The 26,700-nt window shown below is 40.2% G+C and overlaps 1 protein-coding gene across 7 annotated transcripts in view; it reads right to left on the reverse strand.

The window, feature by feature from the left end:
* LOC114656269 (polyhomeotic-like protein 2) overlaps nt 1-26,700 on the reverse strand; it is a 121,598-nt gene that overhangs the window by 59,153 nt on the left and 35,745 nt on the right. For all 7 annotated transcript variants that reach the window (XM_028807782.2, XM_028807781.2, XM_028807779.2 and 4 more), the window contains exons 2-5: nt 24,334-24,582; nt 5,371-5,529; nt 3,383-3,451; nt 2,973-3,134 (exon numbers count right to left, since the gene is read on the reverse strand). In XM_028807782.2, coding sequence (XP_028663615.1) covers nt 2,973-3,134; nt 3,383-3,451; nt 5,371-5,529; nt 24,334-24,498 — 555 coding nt within the window. In that variant the 5' untranslated portion in view covers nt 24,499-24,582. The remainder of the gene's footprint in view (nt 1-2,972; nt 3,135-3,382; nt 3,452-5,370; nt 5,530-24,333; nt 24,583-26,700) is intronic.

Here is a 26,700-nt window from a genome sequence, read left to right on the forward strand (position 1 = left end):
GGTAAAACATCTTTGAATAGCTTTGACTAAAAAAGAAACACTATATAACAGACTGTGCTTATAATTTACTAGAAAGGGTGTTATGTAGAGGCTAATTCTATAAATCAATGTATGACAGTTTTCATTATACAAAAATGTATTTTGTTTTATTGCTCACATGGAAAGATGCTATGTAAAAATTGTTTTTTTTTTTTGGTAAAAGAAATGTGATAGTAACAATGTAATGCACTACAATATATATAAACACACAAAAGCTTGTGTATTTTTTTGACAATCTATTCCCTTCCAACTCATGAAGAATTCTAATTAATCCCATGGCAGTTCACTTCCTTTGGCTCTCATATGACAGTTGAATTACCCTGGAAGCACCCAAACCAGATTCTTCTTCTTCCTCTTTCTTCTGCCACACACCATTCACAGGTGAAAGTTGGTGGACTTCATGTTTTCTTCTCTTGGCAATTAGCATAGAAGGCAGAGAGAGAGAGAGAGAGAGAGACCCCACATACACCCACACACAAAATGTACTGTACTGCATGCAAAAGGAGGTCCAAGCTGACAAGAGGCCATTTTTATCAGTTTAATAGACCTAAACTTACACCAGGATGTCTGGCAAGCACTGCTAATTACTTTGTTTATATTTTTAAAAAATGTCAGATCTCATCTCTAGTGTTCATTATTCACAATTTTTTTTTTTTGTTACCTTCAACAGGCTAGCATATTGTGGCAAAGGGCTGAAGAAGTTCTGGAATAGTTTCAGGAACATAACACTCAATTCACCTTAATGAATTACTGAATTAGCATGGAATCTTACTGCAACAGACTATCCTATCAGATGATGTGACCAGTGTTGTGAATTCAGAGTTGTGATCCACCACAGACTAACTGTGATGATGATATGGACCAGCATCCCATTGCTGCAGTTTTCATACATTGCCAAGTCCATGTCCAATTGACTAACCACCTCACTATTATGCAAGTGGGCCTAAGAACGTCCAGTGGTTATTTGTGCTAATAATGGCCAGCTTTAGTGGGGCTAACTACCTTTACGTTGACAACGAATTCGTATATCATGGGTCTTACAGAAGTACTTCACCCAAATTACAAAATTTCTTAATCACTTACTTATCTTAAAAAAAATTACACCTGTGAGTGAGAGTAAAACAATGTTTTCAATTTAGACTAATCTGTTCTACTATATAATTGAGACTAATGCCATTCCAGTGGCTCAGGTTAACACAGTGAAAGAACAACAAAACCTTCACACAGCATTTTCTAATTAAAGTTATCCAGCAAAATACAACAAAAATAAACGAAGTTGTGCATTTAAAAAAAAAGGTCAGAAATGTTTTTGGAGAGTATTACAGCACAAAATACAAACCAACCCTAACCAGGGCACCAGTTTGTCACTGGGCCCACTCAAATGGAGGCTATTTAGAATGGCCAATTAACCTAACATACATGTTAGGTTTTTTAGTTCACAGAAACAGGAAAGTGAACTCCACTCAAAGGTGTTTCATACATACATCTGAATGAATGTATACAGGTGGTGAAACATTCAAAATCACAGATTTGAGTGGAGGGTGAGAATTGAACCAGTATCCTTGTGATTTAAAGTGTAGTGCCTTTGAAGTTAATCCATGCTGCCTATTAGAAGATACGCTTGAAATCTGACCACTTTATCCTGATTGTTTCCATAGCTTCTATTAAATGAGGGGAAACGCACAACTTATTGGGTTAGGGTTCAAACTGTAATTACTCAAAGTCTCCAACTGCTTCACAAATATGTTAATATGGTGTCTTCTATGGCTATGCACAATTATTTGAGTATAACAATTACTACACACCTAACTTTAAAATTATGGTCAAAAAAGAGCACTTACATTGTAATTGACTTGTACAAGTATGTAGGGTTTTGCATTTTCTGAATGATTTGAAGCTGCTTTGTGGAGATTTCAGCATTCCATTTTGCATGTATACTCGTGTCAACTGACTTTCACTGTAAATAGATTAACCCTGCCCAACAGCATGCTGCTTAACACCCTAACCCAAACTAAAAACTTATTTCTCTGTGTACAAAGATGTTTTCAAGCTAAGAAAGCTACTGAATAATCTATTTCTTAGAACCTGCTTATTCCAAATAAGAGACATGGGGAGCCCCTGCCAATCATGGATTTTAGTTCATCACAGGGCGTGCTCATGTTCCCCCCCATCAACACTAAATAATAAAGGGACAATTTACAGTTGCCAATTCACCTAAGCTGCATGCCTTTGGTAAGTGAGACGAAGCCAAGAAACACCAACACAAAACATGGGGAAAAGATGCAGACCCACACAGAATGCCAGGCTGGTGTTCGAATCCAGTCTACTAGAACTGTGAGGCATCAATGATAACAACTATGCAATCACGTCATCTTGGTAAGGAAGTGATTAAGAAACATTTAAAATTTAAAGGAAACAAAAAGCATAAAGGTAAACCCTATTAATGTGACTATGCCGTGCACAGTTTCACTCTCTCGTGTTACAGGAGGCCATGTTGCCTCATTCAAAAAATGTATATTCAATGAATGAAACAGCACTGACAACCCATAATACAAAATTGTGTAGAAACTGGTAAAGCTTGTTGAGCAGATAAGAACCCACCACAAGGTGATTCTAAATAAAATATGAGACATCTGACTCACTTGTTAAATGCACAGTAAGTTGATTTACTTGAACAAACTGCTCAGATATTTTTTTTAGGAAATCCATTCCTCATTTTTGTCCTCCCTAAAGAATTAGAGCCGATGTGAACGTGTTTGGACCCAGTTATACATATTCTATCTCAGGCCTTTTGGCCTTCCCTGGGAATATTGGGATACATATTCTAAATCTCAACTGTATAAGACAACAATACCATTTAAGGTCCAAAATGCAAACACTAGTGACCCCTTCTCAGCTCTGCCTCTGGGTCTGCTGGGAAGGAAGGCACTTACCATCTGGGCCCTCAAGTACATCTGGGCCTGGCTGGCTGTCAGCGTTGGGCTTGAAGCATTGCCCAAAAGCACTGCCTGCTGTGCAATCCCGGAGGCAGCGGAGTTGACACTCTGAGCCCGGCTGATGAGTTGAGCTGCCGCAGGGGAGGTAGCCAGGTTGATCTGGCCCATTGAAAGAGAAGCAGACAAAGAATCAGAAATTAGAAAGCACATATGCAGCTCAGCCCAACAGTCAGCAGAAGGATGACAGCATGCATGTTGGTCAAAAGCTGCATGGCCATCTACACAAACACATTACTCCGTGTCATCTGTCCAGGATGGCTCATGCCAATATTTGGTTAGGCATACCACTAATGTTCACTGGCAACTCACTTCAGCCTCTAGGAGTGCTGTCTGATAGCTCTACTTACAGTAGTTTGAGAAGATCCTGCTTGCTGAGACACCGTCCCATTCTGGGTGGAGTTCTGTCTGCTCACTGCCTATTTAAAACAAAATAAATAAATAAACTGGCACTGAGTTACATAGCCATCATAAACAGTTGCAAATGCAACCAGTAAAATAAAAAAAAAATAAAAAAATGTCCAGAAGCCAGAAACACAGGATAAAAGCAGGCAGTGTTTCAAATCCAATGGCTGGTAGTAAGCCAACTACACGTATGAAAAGGAAGTAAAGAGCAAAGAGAAAAAAAAATAAAGACACTGGATTGGTAGGAAACGTTCCCAGGAGTCAAATCTGTGTTTAGTAATCTACAGCCTGCAACTAAAGCAAAGTCTTTTGTAAAAATGCTGGTGGGTTAGGTTCTCCCATATGTATATTAAATAATACGACACCACTGCATTTTGCAACAAAACAGACATTTTCCTGTGGGGCAGTGCATTGTCAAAAACCTCTTAACAGACATGATGTCCATTTTAAGATTCTCAGCTCTTCAGCAGGACTACATCTCCAATGTATTAAAATGCCACCACTTCTCTCTCTCTCAATTATCTACAACCCCTTTACTTTATTGTCCTTCCAATATGTTTATCTTGCTTTTTACCTTTCACTCAGCTAAGCGTCTTGGATGTTTTCTGTGCAGAATGTGTTCAATTAAGATTGTCTGCCTGACTAGAACTAAATTGACATGCAATCTCTCACCAGTTTTTTTGTTAAATATTAAGTGATTCTCCCCATTTAGCAGTATTCTCACATTCTCAATGCCTTCTGTTGATTTGGATCCTCTTCCCTCACTTTTAACACTCATGATCTAAAAAGCTTTGTATTCTATGCAGATTTTAAAATTTTTCATGTAAGCATTTTTTAAGAAAAAAAAAAACATTCATGCATTTTTGAATCCTGCTTATTCTATTAGAGGAATATAGAGTGCCACTGACTATTCCAGCAATAACAACATCTAGACACAGTGCCAGTCTGTCACAGAGTCCATTCACGAATACATCTGCAATCTGTCATAAAGCAATAATTAAGAGTTACATGGCATGTCTTTGGGTTGAAGCCAGCATACTCATGCAGAGCCTAGGTGAGATCATGTAAAGTGCACACAGATAATGAAAAGGCCAAGAATGAATCTAGCATCCTGAAGCAGTGAAGCTGTAGTGCTAACCAATTTGCCATCCTCACGGGAAACAAATATTTAATAAAAGTGATTTCAACAAAGATTAAAACACAACAAATTGTTAAAGCTGGCCAAGTTTAGTATAGCATGCCATGTAGGGATATATTGCAGAATTTCATAAAAGGAGTCAAAAAGAAAGCAGTGATAAATATTGATTAAAACAGAATGATGTGCCATAAAAATTGCAGAAGTCTTGCTACAATGTGTATTATCTCATCTTTTTCTATATGTGTCCTACAGAACAGCACTATTGAGGAGGGGTTGCGCAATGAGGGAGAAATGCAGTAGATGACCTTGTCTCTTGCTCTTTTGCAAAACTCTTTTCACAACAGCAAAGAAATTAACTGAATCAGGAACCACAATTGGCACATTCAGAATTAGACCATAAAGCCCAAGAATGGCGATTAACCACAAGATCACATTCTTGAGAGCATCTTCACTTGTTTTAAAATTTTTATCACCCGCTGATCAATTTACCATTTTATAAGACACGATTTTTGAAGAATAAATCATAGTAACCAGCTGTGAAGCTAAAACATGTTTGGCGGCATATAGCATTTACTGCCTAAACACCACACTCGCCAGCTGCACACAGCCCCAGCTCAGACATCAAGCTCAGTATAATAATTCAAACTTGTCTCTCATCAACTGCTTACTAAACAGGGTCTGAAACAAAACTGTATTGCAGCAATTTGGCTACATGTATTTCTTGTTTCATAGTCTTGTAGTCACTGTGTTAAGAGGCATTTTAAAACTGGGTGCCAGCCTGATGGCAAGGATTACCTGTTGTACGGCCGCTAAACTCTGCAGCTGGGCGCTGCTCAGGTGTTGCTGCTGCAGGGCTGCTGTCTGGAGCATCAAGTGCTGCTGCTGTGCAGCATACATCTGTTGCAAGTACTGTGCTGCTGTGTTGGGCTGACGGTGCAGAGCCTGCTGGATTACCTGTGAATAGACAGACAGATGACCAAGATATAACAAGCGTCAGCACAGCAAAGAATCTAACACAGAAATGACACTCCATCTTTCAGATTTCTGCAAATTTGCTTAGTCACATACCCCTAGTCAAACAGTAAAATTCTAGAAAAGGCAAGAAATAGTTTATTTAATATAAAGACTTTTATAGTGAGTATCACTCCCATGTTACCATATTTTGACAATGTGAGCACTGTCAGGCTAGATGCCTTACATGATGAATCAGTGCTTTGAAAGCGGTTGATAAAAAACCATCTTCCCTACTAATGACTAAAAATAATTTCTGAGGTGCTCCTTCACCATGCTGTATGCCAGATGCCAGCCTATCAATGGTAATGGAGATCCAATTCCACAGAAAGGCAGCCCTGCATCCTCTTGGTAAGGCCACACAAATTAATTCCAGAGCTCTCTCACAAACCAGTGTCTTAAATTGAGAAGTCAGCAGCACATATTCCAGGTAACTGTGCCATTTAATCAGATTAAGTCTCCATACCTGCATCATTTGTGTCAGGGAATGCATGAAAATCATGTTCCAATAGGACATTAAATATCTACACCTAAATTAAAAGGCCAGCATGACCATAAAAAGCACAAGCAGTCTCAAAACTCTACGAGTGACTAATTGAAAAATAGCAGACCCAACACCCCCCCCCCCCAACCCCCCGCCATTTTGTGTGACAATCCATCAGACTGTGTGACACAGCAAGGCGCCCCCACGTGCTGCGGCACCCATTGTAAAATAAGTAGCAGGCGCAGGGTCAGCCCTCTCTATTACCTAACTGCCATCAATCACTGCAATGTGACAGTTACGCACATTCCCTCGTCCACTTGTCCTTGCAGGGCCTCCGGAACCCCCATCCGCTTCCCAGACTTCATCAATCAGAGGCGGCCATGCGCACCAAAATCACTTCTTTGTTTCATTTCGGAGTGCAGCAAGACAAGAGACCGAGTAAGCAGAAAAGACTGGGGTGGGGGGGGTTGTACGGACATTGGGCTTGCCTACTCTATAGAAGAGACACCCCACATGCCAAGTTGTCAAGAGCCATACCAAGCAGCAATGCCACTTATCATATTGTATCCTTCTTGTCATTAATCAGATATGCCACCCTGTAGGCTCTGTCCTTCCATAAAAAAAGTCATGGAGGCTCTCCCCTGTCAGTACTATTTTTAATCAGTCTACTATGAAGTTTCTTGTTCATGGGACCACTAGAAGGGATACATCCTAATTCATAACAATCAAGGACATCCATAGCAAAGTAAGAGTGAAAATGTGTAGCAAATTGGAGGCGACACAGATTCTCATACCACAAAGTTTCAAAACAACAATGGTTTCAAATCTGGATATTGATCCCCAGTGCCAAACTAATTAACACCGCCCCCCAGCACATATCCTTACAGAAGTACCTTAATAATTACAAGTGCTTACGTGCCAATATGCTCCTTTACTGTATGTCCAACTACCAAACACTGAATGCTGCAGAAAAATCCCTGTGCTCATGGAAGAGCCCATTAATGAAGCAACAATGAACAACATGTACCCCTTTAATGACAGAATTCCCAATGCTGAATAAAGTACCCATGTATTTACAGTCTAATAAACATTGTCATGCCAGCAGCCATTTCAATGGAATGAACCATAATACCCATCATTCAGCTGACTCTGAAATGCAGCATGTGCAAACCATCCAATTAAGGAGCCCTAAAGGCCACTAATATAGCTCCAGCACCCACAGATAATAATAATAATAATAATTCATTACATTTATACAGCGCTATCCACATGGCCAGCACTGAAAGATCCCAGTATTCAACAGCACTTTTACAGTAGTGCAACTGTGCCCATAAAACCTCAACTGCATGAATACACCATAAATGAGGAATCATATTATCTAACCACTCCTATATGTCAGTTGTACAAATTCCCTTGCTATAGTAAGGCTCTAGGAGTGCTGCACCCTAAGTTTTAGACCCTTAACAATAATCCCCTATTACCCACAAATCCCTGCAACAACAAGCCTAATAAGTCAATAAGGTAAACAAGGTACACCCAAGAAAGCTTAGTGTCCAGTGAATGAACGAACACATGTGGCCAGTGCATGACATGCTGTTCCTCTAGTTACCCTGATAAGTAAGAACAAGAGTTACAAAGCAATGTGCACCACGCTGTCTCCCTCAAGGTGAGCTCAGAATTTAAGCCTTATTCTGATAGCTAATAGAGGCACCCCCCCCCCCCCCCCCCCCTTCAAATATTCAAATAGCACAGATCAAGCCATTTATTGCTGAGTATCACAACCATAGTGGCAACACCAATGCTGACCAAAGAGACAATCTGAAATGAATATTTAACTGCCCAATGCACTGGAAATAAAATAAGAACAAAAGAAAAGCACCTACCACAGCAGAGTAGACACCTACAAGGAGAATTCAGACAAAGCAGGGGCCAGCCAGTCAGGGAGCTTGTGCAACTACTATGCTGTGCAGCTTGCAGGCAGGAGGCCACAGTTGTGCTCCAGACCTTATTATAGAGAGCCAATCGCTGAAATCGAACTGGAAATCAGCTCCTCCTCCTCCTCCTCCCACTAGAACTGGGGTGGGGGGGTGGGCTAGGGTGAATGCTATAACCTTGTGTGCATGTGTGTGAAACTATGTGCACCCATACCCACTCCCCTATGGTCTGCAATCCTCTGCTGGTAACATCTGTGACATTTAACGATATGAAGACAAAATCTCACTTATTTTTCTTTTCTGTCTGTCACAAACCTTCAAGTCCATCAAAAGGAACACAGTGCAGGGAGAAGCTTCATGCTGAAGACAGCTTACTAGATGCCTGTAACTCAGTTCAGCCCATTCAGGAATGCAAAGACATCAGGAGTGTGGGGGTGCAAAAGCAACCTCCAGGGCATTTTGGGAAGCGATTATCTGACCCAAATCCACTGATAGCATTCCTCAGCATTGCCCACTATGATGCCAAATCAAGGAGTAGCTGGGGTACCTCTGATGGGCACACTATTAAGTGACCCACAACAGGATTAAAGATGCCTCAGCTTCTGATGTTAACTCCAAAGTCCTCTGACCATTTCAAAAAATATACTCCTCTCTTCCAGAGGACTGTTTTGGATAAAACCAATCATTTTCTAAATGACAAGATTCATGACATCTCAAACCTGAATATTTTGTAACAAGACTGTGGCTTTGATCAGATTCAATATGAGAGGAACAGGCAGCTCATGGTAATGGTCTTAAAGTGAAAGATAACTATAATTTCCACAGTTTATTAGCAGAGAAGACTAGCTGGAAGTTAAGTGGTCATGAGTCATAAGGCAGGGCAGACAGACATAACTCTATAATCTTTGTTGACCAACTGATGAGGAGACAGGTTTGCTGGTAAGGAACAGGGAATGAAGAGCCCAAGCAACTGTTGAGGCAAAGCGGTCATAATTTGTAGGCTGAAACTTCTGAGGTTAAACTGATGACTACGGTTGCTACCAAGACTGATTTCTGCTCTGCATCGCTTTAAATAAAATAGAAATTAAAAAAAAAACAAAAACACAAATGAACACTTTGTGCATCACCACCATGAAACTGACAGTCGCTCTGCATATGAGCAGTGAAGGTCCTCCTGTAAAGGATATGCCTTGCTGAAATAAGAAAGGAAGTCCAGCTGAAGTGGACTCCTAAACTATGCCAGGGTAATTTAATTGATCATCTTGGCAGAGCACTACAATGTGGGCTACTCCAGAAAGAAATAACCTGACCAGCATGCAACCTAATCCAAATACCGAAGAGAACACTGCCATAAGGAAACATGTCTGTTATTCATGGTTATACATTGATCAAAGTGCCACAATCTCTGCTCCACAAATTCAAAATGGCATGGTGCTGAAGTTAATGGAACAATAAGCTCCCCTCATTTTCTTGTTTACGTAAATTTGTTCTACGGTAACAGAATCTTGATGGAAAAGTGAGGTTACTTCAAGGATCCAGTATCCTAGGTTCAAACTTCAACCCCTGTGGCTGTCTGTGAGGAGTTTGCCCATTCTCTCCAAGTATGTGGATGTTTCTGCAGGTACTCTGGTTTTCCTTCCACATTATCAAACATTTGACTGTGAACTTGATTTGAGATTCTAAAATTGACTCCATGTGATTTGGAGTGTGCTTGAGTGAAATAGTGGACCCATGCTATGAAGTGGTGCACTATCCACTTCTGATTTCCTGCCTTGTGCCAAATGCAGCTAAGTTGGGATCCACACGCCATGCCCCCGAAACTGATCAAGCAAGTTTGACAATACTACTATCTCAGGGCTGGGGGCTGGAGCTTATCCCAGATAACACAGGATGGAAGTTAGAAACAAATCTCTTGACAGGGCCCCAGTCCATCGAAGGGTGAACACACACACACGGACCAATTTAGTGCTGACAATTCACCGGTCTTCCTGTCTTTGGACAGTAGGAGTAAACCTACAGAGCCTTCAGCATCAGATCTCCATGATTTCACAACAGACAATGGATAATGTAATATAGAATGCCCACTAGGAGCTGGATGACCATTTTGCCTAGGTCAACAAACCTTTGTATTCTTGGATCACTATTGTGACCCGTGAGGTTTATTTTCTCCAGTATTTGACTTAAGGTAATTTTCTTTTTTCACTCCTCCATTGCCATTTGGCCACAGCTATTGTAGAATAATAAAGGTAAGAATTGTATGATATTTTTTTTACTATACATGATAAGTAATGGCTGTAAAAACTTAACTTTATACATTTTATCAATTACATTAATTATTATTATTATTATACTTTCAGTGTTATTTTCATTATTACAGTACCTGTTTTTATATATTTATTAAGGTAAACTGTATAGTACTTTTTTAAAGTACTTTAAGCTATATTTGGGCTCCTGTGTCACAGATCAAGTGATTTTGGTTTGAATCAAGCCCCAGATTGCTATTTGTTTGAAGGTTGCACATCCTCTTTGGGTTTTTCTCTGGGTATTCTAGTTTTCTGCCCCAACCACAAAGATGTAAAAGGTTAGTTTAACTAGAGATTCTAAATTAGTCCTGTGTGAGTGTGGATGTATGTGCATGCCATGTGGTGCACTAAAGCACTGTCCTTGGCTGCTTACTGCCTTGTGCCTAGTGATTCCAGCACAGGCTCTCACCACCTGAAACCTTGAATTGGATTCAGCAGATTTGAGAATGCTATTTTAAGTTACTTTGATCTACATTCAGCATAGAAAGTGTAAAAACCATGTGTGCCATTAATGGCAGCAATATTATGGATTAGTTAATACATTTCTGTTTTATAGCTAGTTATATATTCCTTTATGTAGTCACCTTATTTATGAAATTTTAGGATGATGTTGCACCACTGCCTATCTCAGCACTATCAGGAGAAAAGCAGGAAGCAGCTCTGGGTGGGGTGCCAGTCTATTACTTAGTACCTACACAGGTACATTGCAAGGCAATATGAAGTCACCAGTCAATCAAATATACATGTCTTTGGGATCAGGAAGAAATCCTAAATACCAGATGTTAAAATATGGAGAAACTGCAAACTTAACAAAGATAGTGAGCAGGTTGGTGTTCAAAGCAAAGTCCCTGATGCTTTGACTTCGCAGCACTAACCACCACACTATTATGCTGTCCTTACTCACACACTTTGCTTTGACAAAATTGTCAGACCCTTGAAATGTTAAATTGATTTTATTAAAAGCAAGTAACATTCCATACAATGTAATTAAGTTTAACAAAGCTAAATAAAAACCCCACCCAAGAGAAAGAGAGGAAGGCCGACAGCCATAGTACAACTTTTAAGAGTAGAAAAGAGGGAAGAGAATCATTTTCACCCAATAAAAATGCTTATTCTAAAATGTTATTGATTAGATCATGCCAGGTTTTAAAACCATTTTGAGCAGATCCATCCATCCATTTTCCAACCCGCTGAATCTGAACACTGGGTCACGGGGGGTCTGCTGGAGTCAATCCCAGCCAACACAGGGCACAAGGCAGGAACCAATCCTGGGCAGGGTGCCAACCCACCGCAGGACACACACAAACACACCAAGCACACACTAGGGCCAATTTAGAATCGCCAATCCACCTAACCTGCATGTCTTTGGACTGTGGGAGGAAACTGGAGCGCCCGGAGGAAACCCACGCAGACACGGGGAGAACATGCAGACTCCACGCAGGGAGGACCCAGGAAGCGAACCCAGGTCCCCTGGTCTCCCAACTGCGAGGCAGCAGCGCTACCCACTGCTCCACTGTGCCGCCTGAGCAGATCCATTAAGTGAAAATTTGATTATTTTCCAATTTCAAATAGTATATAACATCAGTTACCAACTGACTTGAAAGAGATGGGCTAAGATTATTCCAGTTGGCCAAGATAAGTCTACGTGCTAGTAGTGAGGTAAAGGCAATTACAGTTTTTGTTTGTCCTTCTCCACTTTAAGACCATCTGTGAGTCCACCAGGCACAGCTGTTAATGGATTACGAGCGACTGTGACACCAAGGCTGTCTGGACAGGCATTTAAAGATTTTTGTCCAAAATGTTAATTTCATGCACACCCAGAACATGTGGCCCAGTGAGGATGGAGTTAAACTGCAACATTCACAGGTTGAATCTTAACCAGGAAACATTTTGGACAATTTTAAACGAGTTTGAATAATTGTATGATTTGCGCATATGGAGCTAGAATGAATTCTGTGCATGACTGCCTTCCACTCCTTTTCTAAAATGTTAAGTAAAGGATCATTTCCCCAATGTAGTCTTGGATCTTTGAAAGGGTGGGATTTTAAAATGTTTTTTATGTATTATAGAAATGCTGTCTGAGTTTTCAAGACTGATCAATATTTCTTCTGGAATAGAAATAGGTGGGAGGTGAGGAAAACTGGGCAGATTACGTTTAGCTAAGTTTCTAATTTGAAAGTAAAGGAAAAACTGTGCTGGCGGGAAGTAAAATTTGAAGTGTAATTTTTAATAGGATGCAAAGACATTATCTATATACAATTCTCTAAGTAAAATAATCCCATATATTTTACAAACATTAAAAACAGTATAAGTTTGAGAGAGTGGAAAAAGGTGGCTTCTCTATCTTGAACTGCTTCCTACATTGGTTCAAAATTTTGAGTGAATGAAGGACAATTGGGTTGTTACTATAGTGACGATAACTTGTATTTACCGGGGTACAAAGCAAAGACTGTAAAAAAGTACTGCAGAATTTTATTTCTATTGCGGACTAAGCTTGTGTGTGTTCATCAATTTGTGTCAATGTTTAGGATTTTACAGCTTGTACATTTGCCACCCAGTAATAAAATTGAACGTTAGGTAGTGCCATGCCACCTTCTGCTTTAGGTCGTTTTAGGGTCGCTCTTTGGATACGTAGATGTTTCAAAATCCAAATATATCCGGTTATGATTGAATCTAATTTCTTAACAAATATTTGTTAATGTATATGGGGATGCTTTGAAAAAGAAAAAGAAGCTTGGGAAGGATATTTATCTTGATAGTGTTGATTCCCCCTGCTAAAGTGAGATGGAGGGTAGACTATCTATGCCCATCTTGTTTAGGTCTTTTCATGTAGACAGCAAAGTTTTGTTGAAAAAGAGCTATAAATTGAATTGTGATATTTACCCCTAGGTATTTAAACTGATCTACAATGATAAAAGGGAAGGTGTCCAAATTAATATTGTGTTCTTGAGAGTTCATTGGAAACAGCACAATTGTGTGTTAAAAAAAAGTTCAAATTTTATATGTAAAACTGATTTTTGCATATCCTTATAAGCAAAAGAAAAATAATTAAAAGCAGCTAATTATATCTGCATATGAATATTTGGGGGGGTTATGAACTTTAAGGATCATACATTTGATGCTGTGCCAGAGGCTGGTATAACTAAGGAGGGATCTTCTGCTGGGCTACGCCAATGAAGCTTTTGCTTAAGACGGTCATCTGCACAAAAGTCAACTTTTTGCTGTAGTGTCACTTTATCATCAAACTATACTTTGCTTTCTTGCATTATCTGCTTGTATTCTGTCCTGTACTGTTTCTTTTAGTTTTTAAAAGGTCTGCCTGAAGAGAAGCTGCTCTAAAGCCATGCCCACATCTTAGCTCCATGTCTCACTTGCTGCCTTTGTGATTTCTAGTTTATATCTTGCCACTATACTCTATAGTTTTCTAAATTACTCTTAATAATGAGGCACTTGGTCTCCTCTGGGTCTTTCATAAGAGGCTTTCCCATGAGGTTGCTCTGTTGCTAAGCAACCCATGAGACTTTCAACTCCCTGTTTCCTATGGTAAAAACTGAGAAATGAGGAGGCAGCAGTAGGCACTTAATTTTTGAGCCTTGAACCTACTTCTTAAGTTCCCACTGACGAAGACTATTCTGGAAAAGTGAGCTTCCACTCTTCCTTTTATAATCTTATATCTCAGCTCACTCAGTCCTTTGGCAGTGTTGTACTTCACAGACAGCTGAAGATGTTATTCAATTAACTAAATTAAGTCAAAGCAACATGACCGTTCTAACACTTGGGGCAGCACAGTAATATAGTTCGCTTCAAAGTCCTGGGTTTAAATCTTGGCCCAATTACTGTTAACACAGAGTTAGCATATTTTCCAGGTACTTCAACTTTCCCCTCACATCCGCAATACGAGATTAACTGGCTAATCCAAACTGGTATGATAGGAGAGCATGTGGATATGTGGACTGTGATAGTCTTGTGCCAAATGTTAATGGGATAGACTCTGGTGCTTTCTACACTGAACTGAACAGGTATGATAATGGATGGAATATATTTTATAATATAAAACATTTTCAGTTATCTTTCTTAATGATAGAAAGCAGCTAATGGTATTTGAAATTGGTACCAGTGAAACTTGTATGTGTGAAATTCAGAGAGAGAGAGAGAGAGAGAGAGATTAGTGGACACCATGCATGCACCAGGGGCTTTCTTACATAACAGTGCTGTAATTGTTATCAAGAATGGGTCACCACTCAAAAACAAGACTGCTGAAAAGAGGCTGACGCAAACGGACATGGCATGTGCAGAGTGATGAGCTACAGCTTAGGCTACAGATGGGTTACAGCCGGTCACCTAACAGCACAGTACAAACACTGTTATAGAAAGAGGTATATCAGAATGCACAAGTGGTCATACTTTTGTTTGGTTGCTGCATAGCAGCCAGCAGCCCCAGGAGCCTACATAAGGTTGGTGAAAAAAAAAAATACACAATTTTTTGGTTTAATGAATTCTAGCTCTTACTAAAGGGAGGACTACAATAAGGAGAAAATTCCTTAAGTCCGTGAATCCACCCTGTTAGGTGGAGAAAATGTATTGTGGTGGTGCTGTAACGGCAAGCAGCATCTTTTTAATGCTCACATTTAAACCCCCATATGAGTAAAGCAAAATTCTAATGCCACAGGATGTACGAATGCCGCTACAAATTAGGTGAATCCCTTTGTGGCAGCAGCGTGTCCATCTGCAACTGTGACTTTTCAGCAGTATAATGCCCCATATGACAATGGCAGGAAAGTCTGTTTGGCTCTAGGACAGGGCATTAGATTTAGCTAAATGCAGAGACCTTCCCATTCACCAGATCTCAATCCAATCAAATATGTACGAAATGAGATGGAACATGGTATTCACAGTAGAAATTTACCTTCTGATAATTTACGAATATTTATAAGTATAGTAAAACCTGTAGATTCAATATGCGGAACTTTTGAAACTGTATGAACTAGATGCATTCTGCTGTACTTCTGGCACCTTTTAAGTACATTCCCAAATACTTTCACGCTGGTGGGCAAGTTTGATATTAGAGACATGGTCCTAACACAGTGGCCTATCCGCATATCCATCCATCCATCCATTTTCCAACCCGTTGAATCTGAACACAGGGTCACGGGGGTCTGCTGGAGCCAATCCCAGCCAACACAGGGCACAAGGCAGGAAACAATCCCGGGCAGGGTGCCAACACACCGCAGGACACACACAAACACACCCACACACCAAGCACACACTAGGGCCAATTTAGATATATGCACACAAATCCAAATAGATTATGTTACTACAGAACATTCTCAAACCCATCTAACTTAGTTCAGGTTTGTTGGCTGACATAAACCACCTCTGGATAGTACCCCCAACTCATTAGGGTCCTCCTAAGCTTAACCAATTAACATAGCACAAACTTACTTGGGGATGTGGGACAAAACGGCAAAGAAAAACCAAAATAGACATGGTAAGAACATGTACTGTAACTCAATACACACAGCCAAAGCATGGCATTCCAACCCAGAACTCTGGATCATTTAGTCAGCAGCACTAAAGACTTCACTTGTACATCACCCATAAAATAGGTTATATATGAGGAATATTCAAAAAAATGTACAACCCTACATATACCTTAGGCAAAATTAAAATGTTAAAATTAATCACAGAATAAATTGCAAAGTCCTGCTTTCTACTGTAGTACTAAAGTATAATCCTTTTTCTAGTGTATGCACATTTGGCCTTTAAAATGGTGTCATGTGGTATGCTTTTTAAATAATCCACCATTACTAAATTCCTTACAGCGCAAAAGGGATCAGTAATGAACATTTAAGGGCAGTTATTAAACAAAATTTAGGTGGACAGTTCTCCCTAGAGAGCAGGTATTTTATCTTCAGATTTCTACTTTTTTGGAGCCCTCCAGGACACCATCCATGGAAATAAATTTGCAAAAAAATGCGGCTACTGAAGAAATGAAAAGACAGTTGCAAGTGCAAGATTTGGAATAGTACAAGATGGGGATACACACTGATGTTTCTTCCTGGTGTTAGTTAGACTATTAAAGTTGAGGGAGTTGATGCAGAACAGTAAGGAGTATAGCAAATACATCGAAGTTATCCTTGTTATGGTTAAGCCAAGGCTGTACATGTTTCATGTTTATTCTTTGTTAATTAAATGGTTTTATAATTTTTTAAATGTTATTTGCCTTGTTTTTTTTTATCTATGTTTACTGTTTTGATTTGTATTTTTTATTTATGTAAAATCAGTTTTTTCTTTGATTGTTTTGTTTAATTATTTAATTGTATGTACTGTCCTGTTGTGTTCTTTTATATTCCTTGCGTTTTGTGGGTGGAACCCCAAAATGTAGAGCCACCCTGACATCACAGCTGAAGGACCATCCCCAGCCTATATATTGTAAGGCTGAGTAGCAAACGGTTCAGTGGCTCATTGACCTTTTATGCGTGCATTTAGTATCAATTTCTCTGGTTTCTGGATTTTGCTTGTGTTGTTTAGATTATGCGTTTGGATTCGTTTCCTCTACATTGCCATTTAGACAAATCCTTTTATGCCCTAATTTTGTCCTATTGCCATTTTGTGCAATTTCAAATAAATATTATTATAATGATTCTTCATTAGCCTGATCTTTCCAAGCCAGAGGTTTATACAGTTCATCTCCCTTGAAGTGAATTTTTGATATTTTTGGGACATTGAAGTACATTTTGAACATCTGAAGTCAGATTCTATTTTGGGCCTGGACATGTCAAAAACTGCCTGTAGAGTCTGGGGTTAAACTGCCGGGGCTTAGGTTTTGGAAGACCCTGGCCTGGTTTTGTGGGTCTTTTTGGAGGCCATTTCTCTTTTTGCTATTTTTGAATGTACCAATCATAATAATCCTAGGAGTATGTTAAAATAAATCTATAATAAAAATTACTGGCAATAGTTTTGTTTTTCATTGGGTACTGGTATAATGCATTTGTATATACTGTTCAGAGTGAAATGCATTTTTTTAAGCAAATAAACCGATTATCATAATTATTAATGTAACTAACACTGATGCGCCTTTTAAGCTTGTTAACAATCTTCTACTGAAACAGATTTGACTGCAGGTGTTCACCTCTCTTAAACCTACAAAAGAACACGTCAGTTCTCTCACTCACTCACTCACTTTACTGTCTTGCTGCCATTGCTGCCTCCAAGCACATACACCACTAGATGCAGCTTCTCTCTGTTCTCCCTTCCCATTTGCATTGACTCACCAATCAGACTGAACCACACAGTACTTCCAGTAAAGAGTTTGGCTCATTTATTACACACGGTTCTCATACAAGTCCATACACAAAGACGTTACCTTTAAGACACCAATACATTTACACAAGCATTTTCTTTCACATGCATGTTACGTGTTTTATGTTTAAATGCATTTGCAGGTGTTTCACTAATTATGAACATACCGGTAAAACAGCTTTCTTAAAATACATACCAGAAGATGAATTTAATCCAGTAAACCGGATCATCTAGTATATTGCTCACTATTAGTCATCAACCCCCTGGTGCGTTGTAAAAGGTAACTAAGTTAGTTTAGGATTTAGAAGAGCAGTCAGTCTTGAAAAACGTCTGCTCTAATATCCCGGTTAATGAAAGGTACAAAACATGGGCAGGGTACAGGCCATAGTACTCCAAGGTTGACAACACCTCCCTACATAATTAAAGAAGTTTGGAAACCGAGATGAACCATAGGCAGAGCAAACTGTTTTGTTACAGTCACTTGAGACCTGCACCTGTTGTCAGTTCACTGAACACTAAGGTGGCAAACCCCAACGATGGGAAAAACAAACAATGAAATAATGTTTTTCTTAGGTCCATTTTCATAAAATGAGAACTGTCATCGTCACGTCTGTCTTTTTGCATTAAACAACTCGGCTTCCAGTAGACTGACTTTGTTTGGTACACTTATTGTTTAAATAAATTTGAAAGATCACTTCTTATTGAGAGAACTCAAATTAGAGCACACTTTATACACTTCTGAGATCTGAAAAGCATTTACAAACTGGTCTCAAAACATAGGCTCATTCTGTGCAACCTCAGCTACTGATTAATTTAGCATTATAAATTTACTTTCAGAGAGGTTTTCAACTTTTGTATATTCTATATTTTACTTGTCTTATAGCCACTCTTGATGGCTAAACAGATCATCAGTCTACATCGCCAAAGTCGCACATGTGGCAGAAAGCACACTTGGTCAGCTGCCTGCATGAACGGCTGCCAGAGTTAATTGGTTGTGCTTGAAGTTGCATCAGATAAATTAAATGATCTTCATAACCGTGCCAGTAAAAAAATGCAAGCAATTAAAGCGTTAAGGTTATTTAAATAGCAAAATGCTACAGAAAGTACAAGGGGCTAAGAAGCAGAAGTTTGCAAGTAAGTTGTAGAAGAACAGAAAAAGGAAAACATTTTCAGTATTGCTGAGCACACAGCAAAAGAAACAAAGATAAGGTAGAGTAGGACTGAATTGCTTGAAAAATGCTGAAGGTTACATGGTGACTCATAATATTAGCATTAAGGATATATGGAAGGAGTACATGGAGACATTACTGAAAGAAGAGAAAGGATGGGGTAATAATGTTGATTCTGATAAAACAGAAGGACCTAGTTGTACATTTCTGAAGGATTTGTGCAACAGATGATGATGATGATAAAGATAGCCACAGCTCTGGGTCTAAACTGAGTGAGGCTTGAAATGTTGAAGGCAGGTGAAGATCCTGTTGTTGAATGGTTGACAGATCTGCGCGATGCAGTTGTGTGTGAAGGGATAATTTGTGAAGACTGAAAAACAGTCTGTGGGAACAGTCTATATTAAATGGCAAGGGACCTTGACCTCATTCTGTTTCTAGTCTTAATTTTTTTTGTCAAAAATATTTTTGCAAGAAGCCTAAAGTAAAATAATAATAAAAATAAAATAGAAACATATATGACAATACAGTAAGTATAATTAATATTACATTTATCCTCTCTTCTGTGGCTGTTGATTGATGTGTTATGTCTGTTTGAAGATCTCCTATCCTGCCTCTCTTTATTTTAGCTTGCTGTGGCGTCTCTCCAGAAAGTACTGTGCAGTTCCCCAGCCAGTATTTTAATCTGTGCTGGCGTTCAACTGATTATTGTATGTGTGGCGTCTCCCCAGCAACGGATTTTATGTGCGCGAAAATAAATCTACTTTTAAAAGTCATCCTATTGTAATATCATGAAAATTCGTATATTTAGGAAAACCCCTTCAACGACTGACACTTTACCGGGCCAAGCTTCTTAATCGCAAATCTGAGTGAACACTTGCACAACAAACACTAATCCCACCTCTTTGGGGAAGTTGGTCTTCGCGTCTCAGTACCCGACTGGATTTTTCGTGCTTTATGTTTTAGGTGTTACCTCATTTACCGAAATCCGATTGGATTGGCCGTGCGATATTTTATTGGTCCCGCCCTCTCTGTCTTGTGTGACGCGTCAGGCGGCCTTTGAAGCATCTGCTAGAGGCCGGTGACTCTGCCACTCATTCCGACCTTCCCTGTCCTTCCGCCTTGTCCGTAATATGCGTTTAATTTTCTATCACAACATTGGGCAAACAGCAGAGTCTCCCCAGGAACTAATGTGTGGCGTGCAGCTGATAATCGTGGCTGTGGTGTCTCTCCAGCAAGTACTGTGCAGTTCCCCTGCAAGTATTTTAATCTGTGCTGGCGTGCAGCTGATTATTGTATGTGTGGCGTCTCCCCAGCAATGGATTTTATGTGCACGGCCGCAAGTACCCAATCAGCACTCTCCCCAGCAATGATGTCCTTTATTAAAGAGTGCCCCGCGCATGCGCACTTCACCAGAAGACACACGTGCACACACACACACACGGACACATGGACACACACAGGGATTTTATTAAAGAGGATAATATAGGCAAGAGTGATGGAGACAAGAATCATACAGTTGTGGCCAAAAGTTTTGAGAATGACACAAATATTAATTTTCACAAATTTGCTGCCTCAGTTTTTATTATGGCAATTTACATGTACTCCAGAATGTTACGAAGAGTGATGAGATGAATTGCAATTAATTTCAAAGTCCGTCTTTGCCATGAAAATGAACTTAACCCCCCAAAAAAAACATTTCCACTGCTGTTGTGAAGAAGGCTTCAGGACACCCAATAAAGTCCAGAAAGCACCAGGACCATCTCTTAAAGTTGATTCAGTTGCAGGATCGGGGCACCACCAGTGCAGAGCTTGCTCAGGAATGGCAGCAGGCAGGTGTGAGTACATCTGCTTGCACAGTGAAGTGAAGACTTTTGGAGGATGGCCTGGTGTCAAGAAGGGTAGTAAAGAAGCCATTTCTCACCAAGAAAAACATCAGGGACAGACTGATATTCTGCAAAAGGTACAGGGATTGCACTGCTGAGGACTGGGATAAAGTAATTTTCTCTGATGAATCCCCTTTCAGATTGTTTGGGTCAACCAGAAAAAAGAAAAGGTGAGCACTACCATCATTCCTGTGTCATGCCAACAGTAAAGCATCCCGAGACCATTCATGTGTGGGGTTGCTTCTTAGCCAAGGGAGTTTGCCTAAGAACATAGGCATAAATAAAGAATGGGACCAAAGCATCCTCCAAGAGCAACTTCTCCCAACCATCCAAGAACAGTTTGGTGACCAACAATAACTTTTCCAGCATGATGGAACACCGGGCCATAAGGCAAAAATTATAACTAAGTGACTCGGCGAACAAAACATCAAAATTTTAGGTCCATGGGAAGGAAACTCCCCAGACCTTAATCCCATAGAGACCTTGTGATCAATCCTCAAGAGGCGGGTGGACAAACAAAAACCCACAAATTCTGACAAACTCCTAGCATTGATTATGGGCTGCCATCAGTCAGGATTTGGCCCATAAGTTGATTTATAGCATGCCAGGGCGAATTGTAGAGGTCTTGAAAAAGAAGGGCCAGCACTGCAAATATTGACTATTTGCATAAACTGAATGTAATTGTCAATAAAAGCCTTTGAAACTTATGGAATGCTTGTAATTATACTTTAGTATACCATAGAAACATCTGACAAAAAGATCGAAAAACACTGAAGTAGCAAACTTTATGAAAACCAGTATTTGTGTCATTCTCAAAACTTTTGGCCACGACTGCATATCAGTTGAAAGTTAGCAAAACGCAGTTCAGCTTCATGCCTGGCAAAGGAACAACATATTTGATTTTTGTTGTCAAGTAAGAGTAGGAACAGCATCAGGGAAATGGAAAGAAACTTCAGTGTGCCATATGAAATGATGCAGTGGGCACCAAGAAATTTTGGTGTGGATAAGTAGTCAACATCTGCAGTAATGTCAATTTAGGAGGAAGCACAAACAGAACTGGAGATGGATATAGTGAAAGATTTGAGGTGTAGGTGGGGCTGAACCAGAGATCTGTTTGGAGTCCATGACTTTTCAAGATAATGAAGGAGGTGTTGACCAAAGAAAGAATGAGCTCTTGTGTGTAGGCAATCATGTGTTGATGGTAAAAAGTGAAGCAAAATTGATTTAGAAGAAAAAAACGAATGGGAAAACTAGTTTGAAACTTAGCAGCTGCAGATAAATGCAGGAAAGATAAAGGTAGAAAAGACATATATGGTAGTTGGAGGTGAAGAGGAAGGAGTTATGGAAGAGGAGGGTACATGGCCATACGACATGTGCAGCAGAGCTGTAGGAAGTAAAGGGTGCACAAACCAATGTTATGGTGTGAAGAGCAATCTTCAGGTGGTGAATTTGTAGAATAGGTGTGAGAGGGGCACAGAAAGTTGATGTAAGAAGTGTAAAATTAGATATTGACAATGGAATTGTTTATGAGAAGGTAGGAAAGTTCTGCTGATGAATACAGATGAAGGTGTACACACATAAGCTGTAATAGCAAGACTGAGAGGTGCACAGAAGAAATTCCAGGTGAATTCATCATGATGGTTTCTAAAAGAACCCTCGACTTTGAAAGGAAAGTTTATGAGAACTGCATGACGAGTAGTATTAAATGGGCCTGAGACATGGCTGATGAAGGTCGAATATGAAACAAGGCTGGAAATAATAAAGATGAAAATGATCAGGCAGATGTACAGAGTGCCAAAGAGAGAGACAAAGATGAATAGTGAGTGGAGAGAAAGGCTTAGTGTGGAGGTAATATATGATGAGCTAGGTGGTTCCGGCAAAGTGTGAAGTGAGAGGATGACTGGGTAAAGACTGATTTTGATGGTGACTTAATAAAAATGATAAACTGACTTCCATACCTCTGTCTCAAAGATGAATATGTATTCAGTAGCTAAAGGATCAGCAACATCCACTTCAGCTTAAATAAGATGACGCTAAAATTGAGATTTCACAGCACTTTTTAAACCTGTCAGGAGTATCACCACAGGCGTATAGCAGAAGGGAAGTCTCTATTAAAGTCGGGCATGAAAACATGCTTCCCTCATTCATGCAGTTTGCAGAAAAGTGGTCCCACAATCCTATTAATGACCAGCAGAGGGCAGCAAAGTTTCAGGAAAGGCAGCTCTTACTCTTTCAGCCTGCTGCTTACTAGCTCACACTTTGCATTTTAAAAATCAGTCTTCCTCTCTTCCTAGAATTTACAGATGTTGCATCTGTCATCTGGGATCACACAAGACAAAGTTAAAAATAGCAAATTTCTTGTCAACCAGGCAGTGTTTCCCCCTACTGGCTAATTCATTGTGCTGTAAGTCAGAAAGAAGCTGGGTCCATCCAAGTCAATGATTCACAATGCACCCCGGAGCGAAACATTTGAACTTCTAATATAAAAAAAAATATGCAAACAAGAAACATATTAAGTACAGTATTAAGTATTATACGAATAAAGTTTTTGGTGTGTTTATGTGTACTGATTTTGTTGTCTCAGAATTATAGTTCACCACATACAGTGTCTGGACACAATTATGGACACACACAAAAACATAACCATCACAAGGTCCAACAGAAAGAAACTATATATTTACCATATGTCCTGTGGTTTGCATGTATGAACCATATATTCCATATGGCTGAATGACACAGCTGGATGTTGAACTTACGTACCAATAACTAGGCAATTCTCCAAAAACGAGAATCCTCCTGAAGAAGTTAATGTGTGTGTACTGATTCATCTCTGATGTCCTTACAGAAACATAAGGTTACAGTTGGCATCAGAGTGCTGGGACTCCACAAAAAAAAAAAAAAAAAAAAAAATCACAAATCTCTTTTTAATCCCATGGCTCAACTGAGTGGGACAGCTGCCGCTCAGTTCATTAAGCTATGACCATGACTGGGTTATAATCAGAAATTCATCAGTAACTTCTATAACAAAACTAGTCAGGTATACCTACCAGAAAGCATACTCTCTGGCTGCCGTTACTATAACTAACCCGGAAGCGCATGGTTCTAAGATCAGAGCTGGCATGGTGGGAGTCAAAGTCAGAGAGCATGCCAAACAGGAAGATTCTAAACTGTGTGTTCAAGTGATGTAAGATGTCAAATAATAATAATATGTCAAATAAATCCAAGAATGTTAGGCTGCCTTCCCAGACAATACACTGGTGCATACAGTGGTGTCTGTGCCATATAGTCATGACTGCTTGTAGAGTCTGAGCCAACCATACTCCAGAAACTCATGACTATATTTCATGCAAGCGTAAGCAATCCTCCCAATGTGATGCCTCATTTAAATTACTCAAGGTGTAGGGATGGGGGACTTGGGGGTTGCAGATCTATAATATCCATGAATGTTATACAAAACCTTTTTAACAGCAAGTTAAGCACAATTTCAAGGCAGTACTGAGATATAACTACGCAAGTTTTTTTCTGTGATTCTCAGCATCTCAGGACAAGTTAGAGATGGGTCTACACTACCTATTGTTTGTGGTTTCAAGTAAGATGTCCTTGACACTGGCACACTGTCACTCTATCAATACAGTACAAACAATTTCATCAAGCTCTATAGCTTGCACTTACCTGGACTGTCTGACGATCAGGAATCCCACTGTAAACGGATATCTGTGGGACCTGTGGCCTCCCATTGCTAGTGGTGCTGTTGCTGCTAGTGGTGGTGGTGGTGCTGCTTGCGCTGGTGGTCGTGCTGCTGGCACTCGAGGCAGGTGTCGCCTGCTCATTTTCCATGACTTCAGCCCTCCCGTTGGATCTTCAACACTCCACCCACGGCCTGAGCTCCTGGCCGCAACACAGACAGGACACCCTCTTGACCTTGCAATAAGAAAGTACAGTTAGAAAGAGCACCAAGAGGGCTGAATAAACTCCCATACTAAAGTTAAACTTTTCATACACAGGATTCATCAGGCAAGATCTTACATGCGGGTACTGTCAGCTGCTTTTGCTACATCAGTTTGAAGATTCAACATACAAATGTGATGAGAGCAGAATTTGCATATTGCCAGAGGAAACCATGCTTTGCATATCCCCCAACCCCTTTAATATGCTTGCCTGGTAACCTTTAAAGCTACATGACCTTTCCAGACACTTCAAAGCTACCCCTCAGAATCTAATATGAACAAAAAGTAAAGCTGCTGTGAAGTCTCCTCCACCCATCGTATAATGAAAGGACGTGCTTCAAGCACTGCTCTCTGTGGCCTAACATCTCACCTCTGCACCTGTGCGCTTGACCCCCGCCACCTTCCAGAACTTTCAGGAAGGCCTCAGGAAGTGGCATCGGGTTTCTGACAAATTGTTAGCAAATAAAGCGAGTCATTTCAAGGATGGAATTCAGACAGGCAGGTGATGAATGTGTAGCCGGACATTCCCGACGCAAGCCTCAGGAAACACGCCTTTCTTTCCGTTGTTGAAGGGGACACTTGGCACTTTCTAAAGGTCCATTGCCACTCAAGTTCATAATCAGGAAGCAATACAAAAGATAAACAGGATGCAGGGGTCTGCAATACACCCCAACAGGCAGCACAATAGATTTCAAGGGCCCCCGATTACTTAGTGCAGTTTTTCCTCTATATGATACGGAAGAGAGATTTATGAAGGGAAAGTTCAATGCAGCTGGGTTCACTCCAGGCCTGAGGAGTGAGGCTTGCTGGGACTGGATGAAGGAGCCATATCTTCTCAGTCTCAGCAAGCTGGAGCAAACAGCTGACTTCACAGATGTGTTTATACTTAACATAGAGAATAGGCCAGCCAATACAATTTTCATATATAAAACCTTGAATTGTCAATAACTCTGAAAACTTCACTGAATGCATTGTTATTTTGCAGAGACTATCACCATCATCAATATTATATAATACAAATTAATTCTGTAAACTCTCGTATAGTTCCTTTCATTGTCATAGGTGAAATCAATATGGCTGCTTTTTAACAAAGCAATCTAACCCAATTATATACATAGTACAGTGCTGCTGGGATAAACTCCATACCCTTACCTAACAGGGAGGCCAGTGCATTGGATAGATGGGATTTGGGCTGCCTCCTGAGTACATGCCCCTCTGACACACTGGATGGCAGCATTCCTGGGCCATCATGCCCATTCCTCTATTTGCAGAACACATTGGGAAGTGTAGTCCTGTGTGGCAGCCCTGCTGGGTTCACTAACAGGGGGAGCGGCTGGAAAGAGCTGCCCCTACTTTCGGAGGCTTCCACCTGACACGGGAGTACTTCCTCCTTGATACTAAAAGAATTTCTGGGTCCAGCATAAAAGGGGCCACCTCTGTCAACTGGGTGATCAGAGTCAGGAAGTGGATGAGACTGCATGATAGGTGCAGAAGGTGAAACTTACTGCAGGTTGTGTGGTCTAGAAGGAGGGAAACTGAAACCCTGTGCAGGTATTGTATGAAATAAACACTTTTAATGTGAACCCACGACTGGGTTGTGAAGTTGTACGTGGGGGGTTGTGGGTGCTGTAACACTACAACTGTGCTATATATTGTGAGCTGGGGGGCTGATCGCACCCCTACAGTTTAAAAAAAAAAAAAAAAAAAAGATGCTGAAAGACTACCTTCACATTGCTCCTTTGCTTGCTGGGCTTACTTGCGGCTGATCTATCGCACGATCCGTGCGGTACTTCGCATACTTAAGTCCAAACAGCACCAGTCAATTTTTGACTGACACTCTCTGACACACTCTCTCTCTTCTCCTCCTCCTCCTCCTCCTCCTCCTGACGCACACTCCTTTGAAGAGGAAGATATGTTTGCATTCTTTTAATTGTGAGATTTCTTGAAGCAGCAAGTTGTTTTACGAAAAACTACAAGCTTTTTGTCAGAAGGTTTTGTGCTTCATGAGTGGCAACTGAACATGGACGGTCCCATTCATGCGCAAATTCAAGATTTGATTCATAAACTTCACTGCTGGTTTGAGTGAAGCGAG

This window comes from Erpetoichthys calabaricus, chromosome 8 (assembly GCF_900747795.2).
Source record: "Erpetoichthys calabaricus chromosome 8, fErpCal1.3, whole genome shotgun sequence".
NCBI classification, from domain to species: Eukaryota; Metazoa; Chordata; class Cladistia; order Polypteriformes; family Polypteridae; genus Erpetoichthys; species Erpetoichthys calabaricus.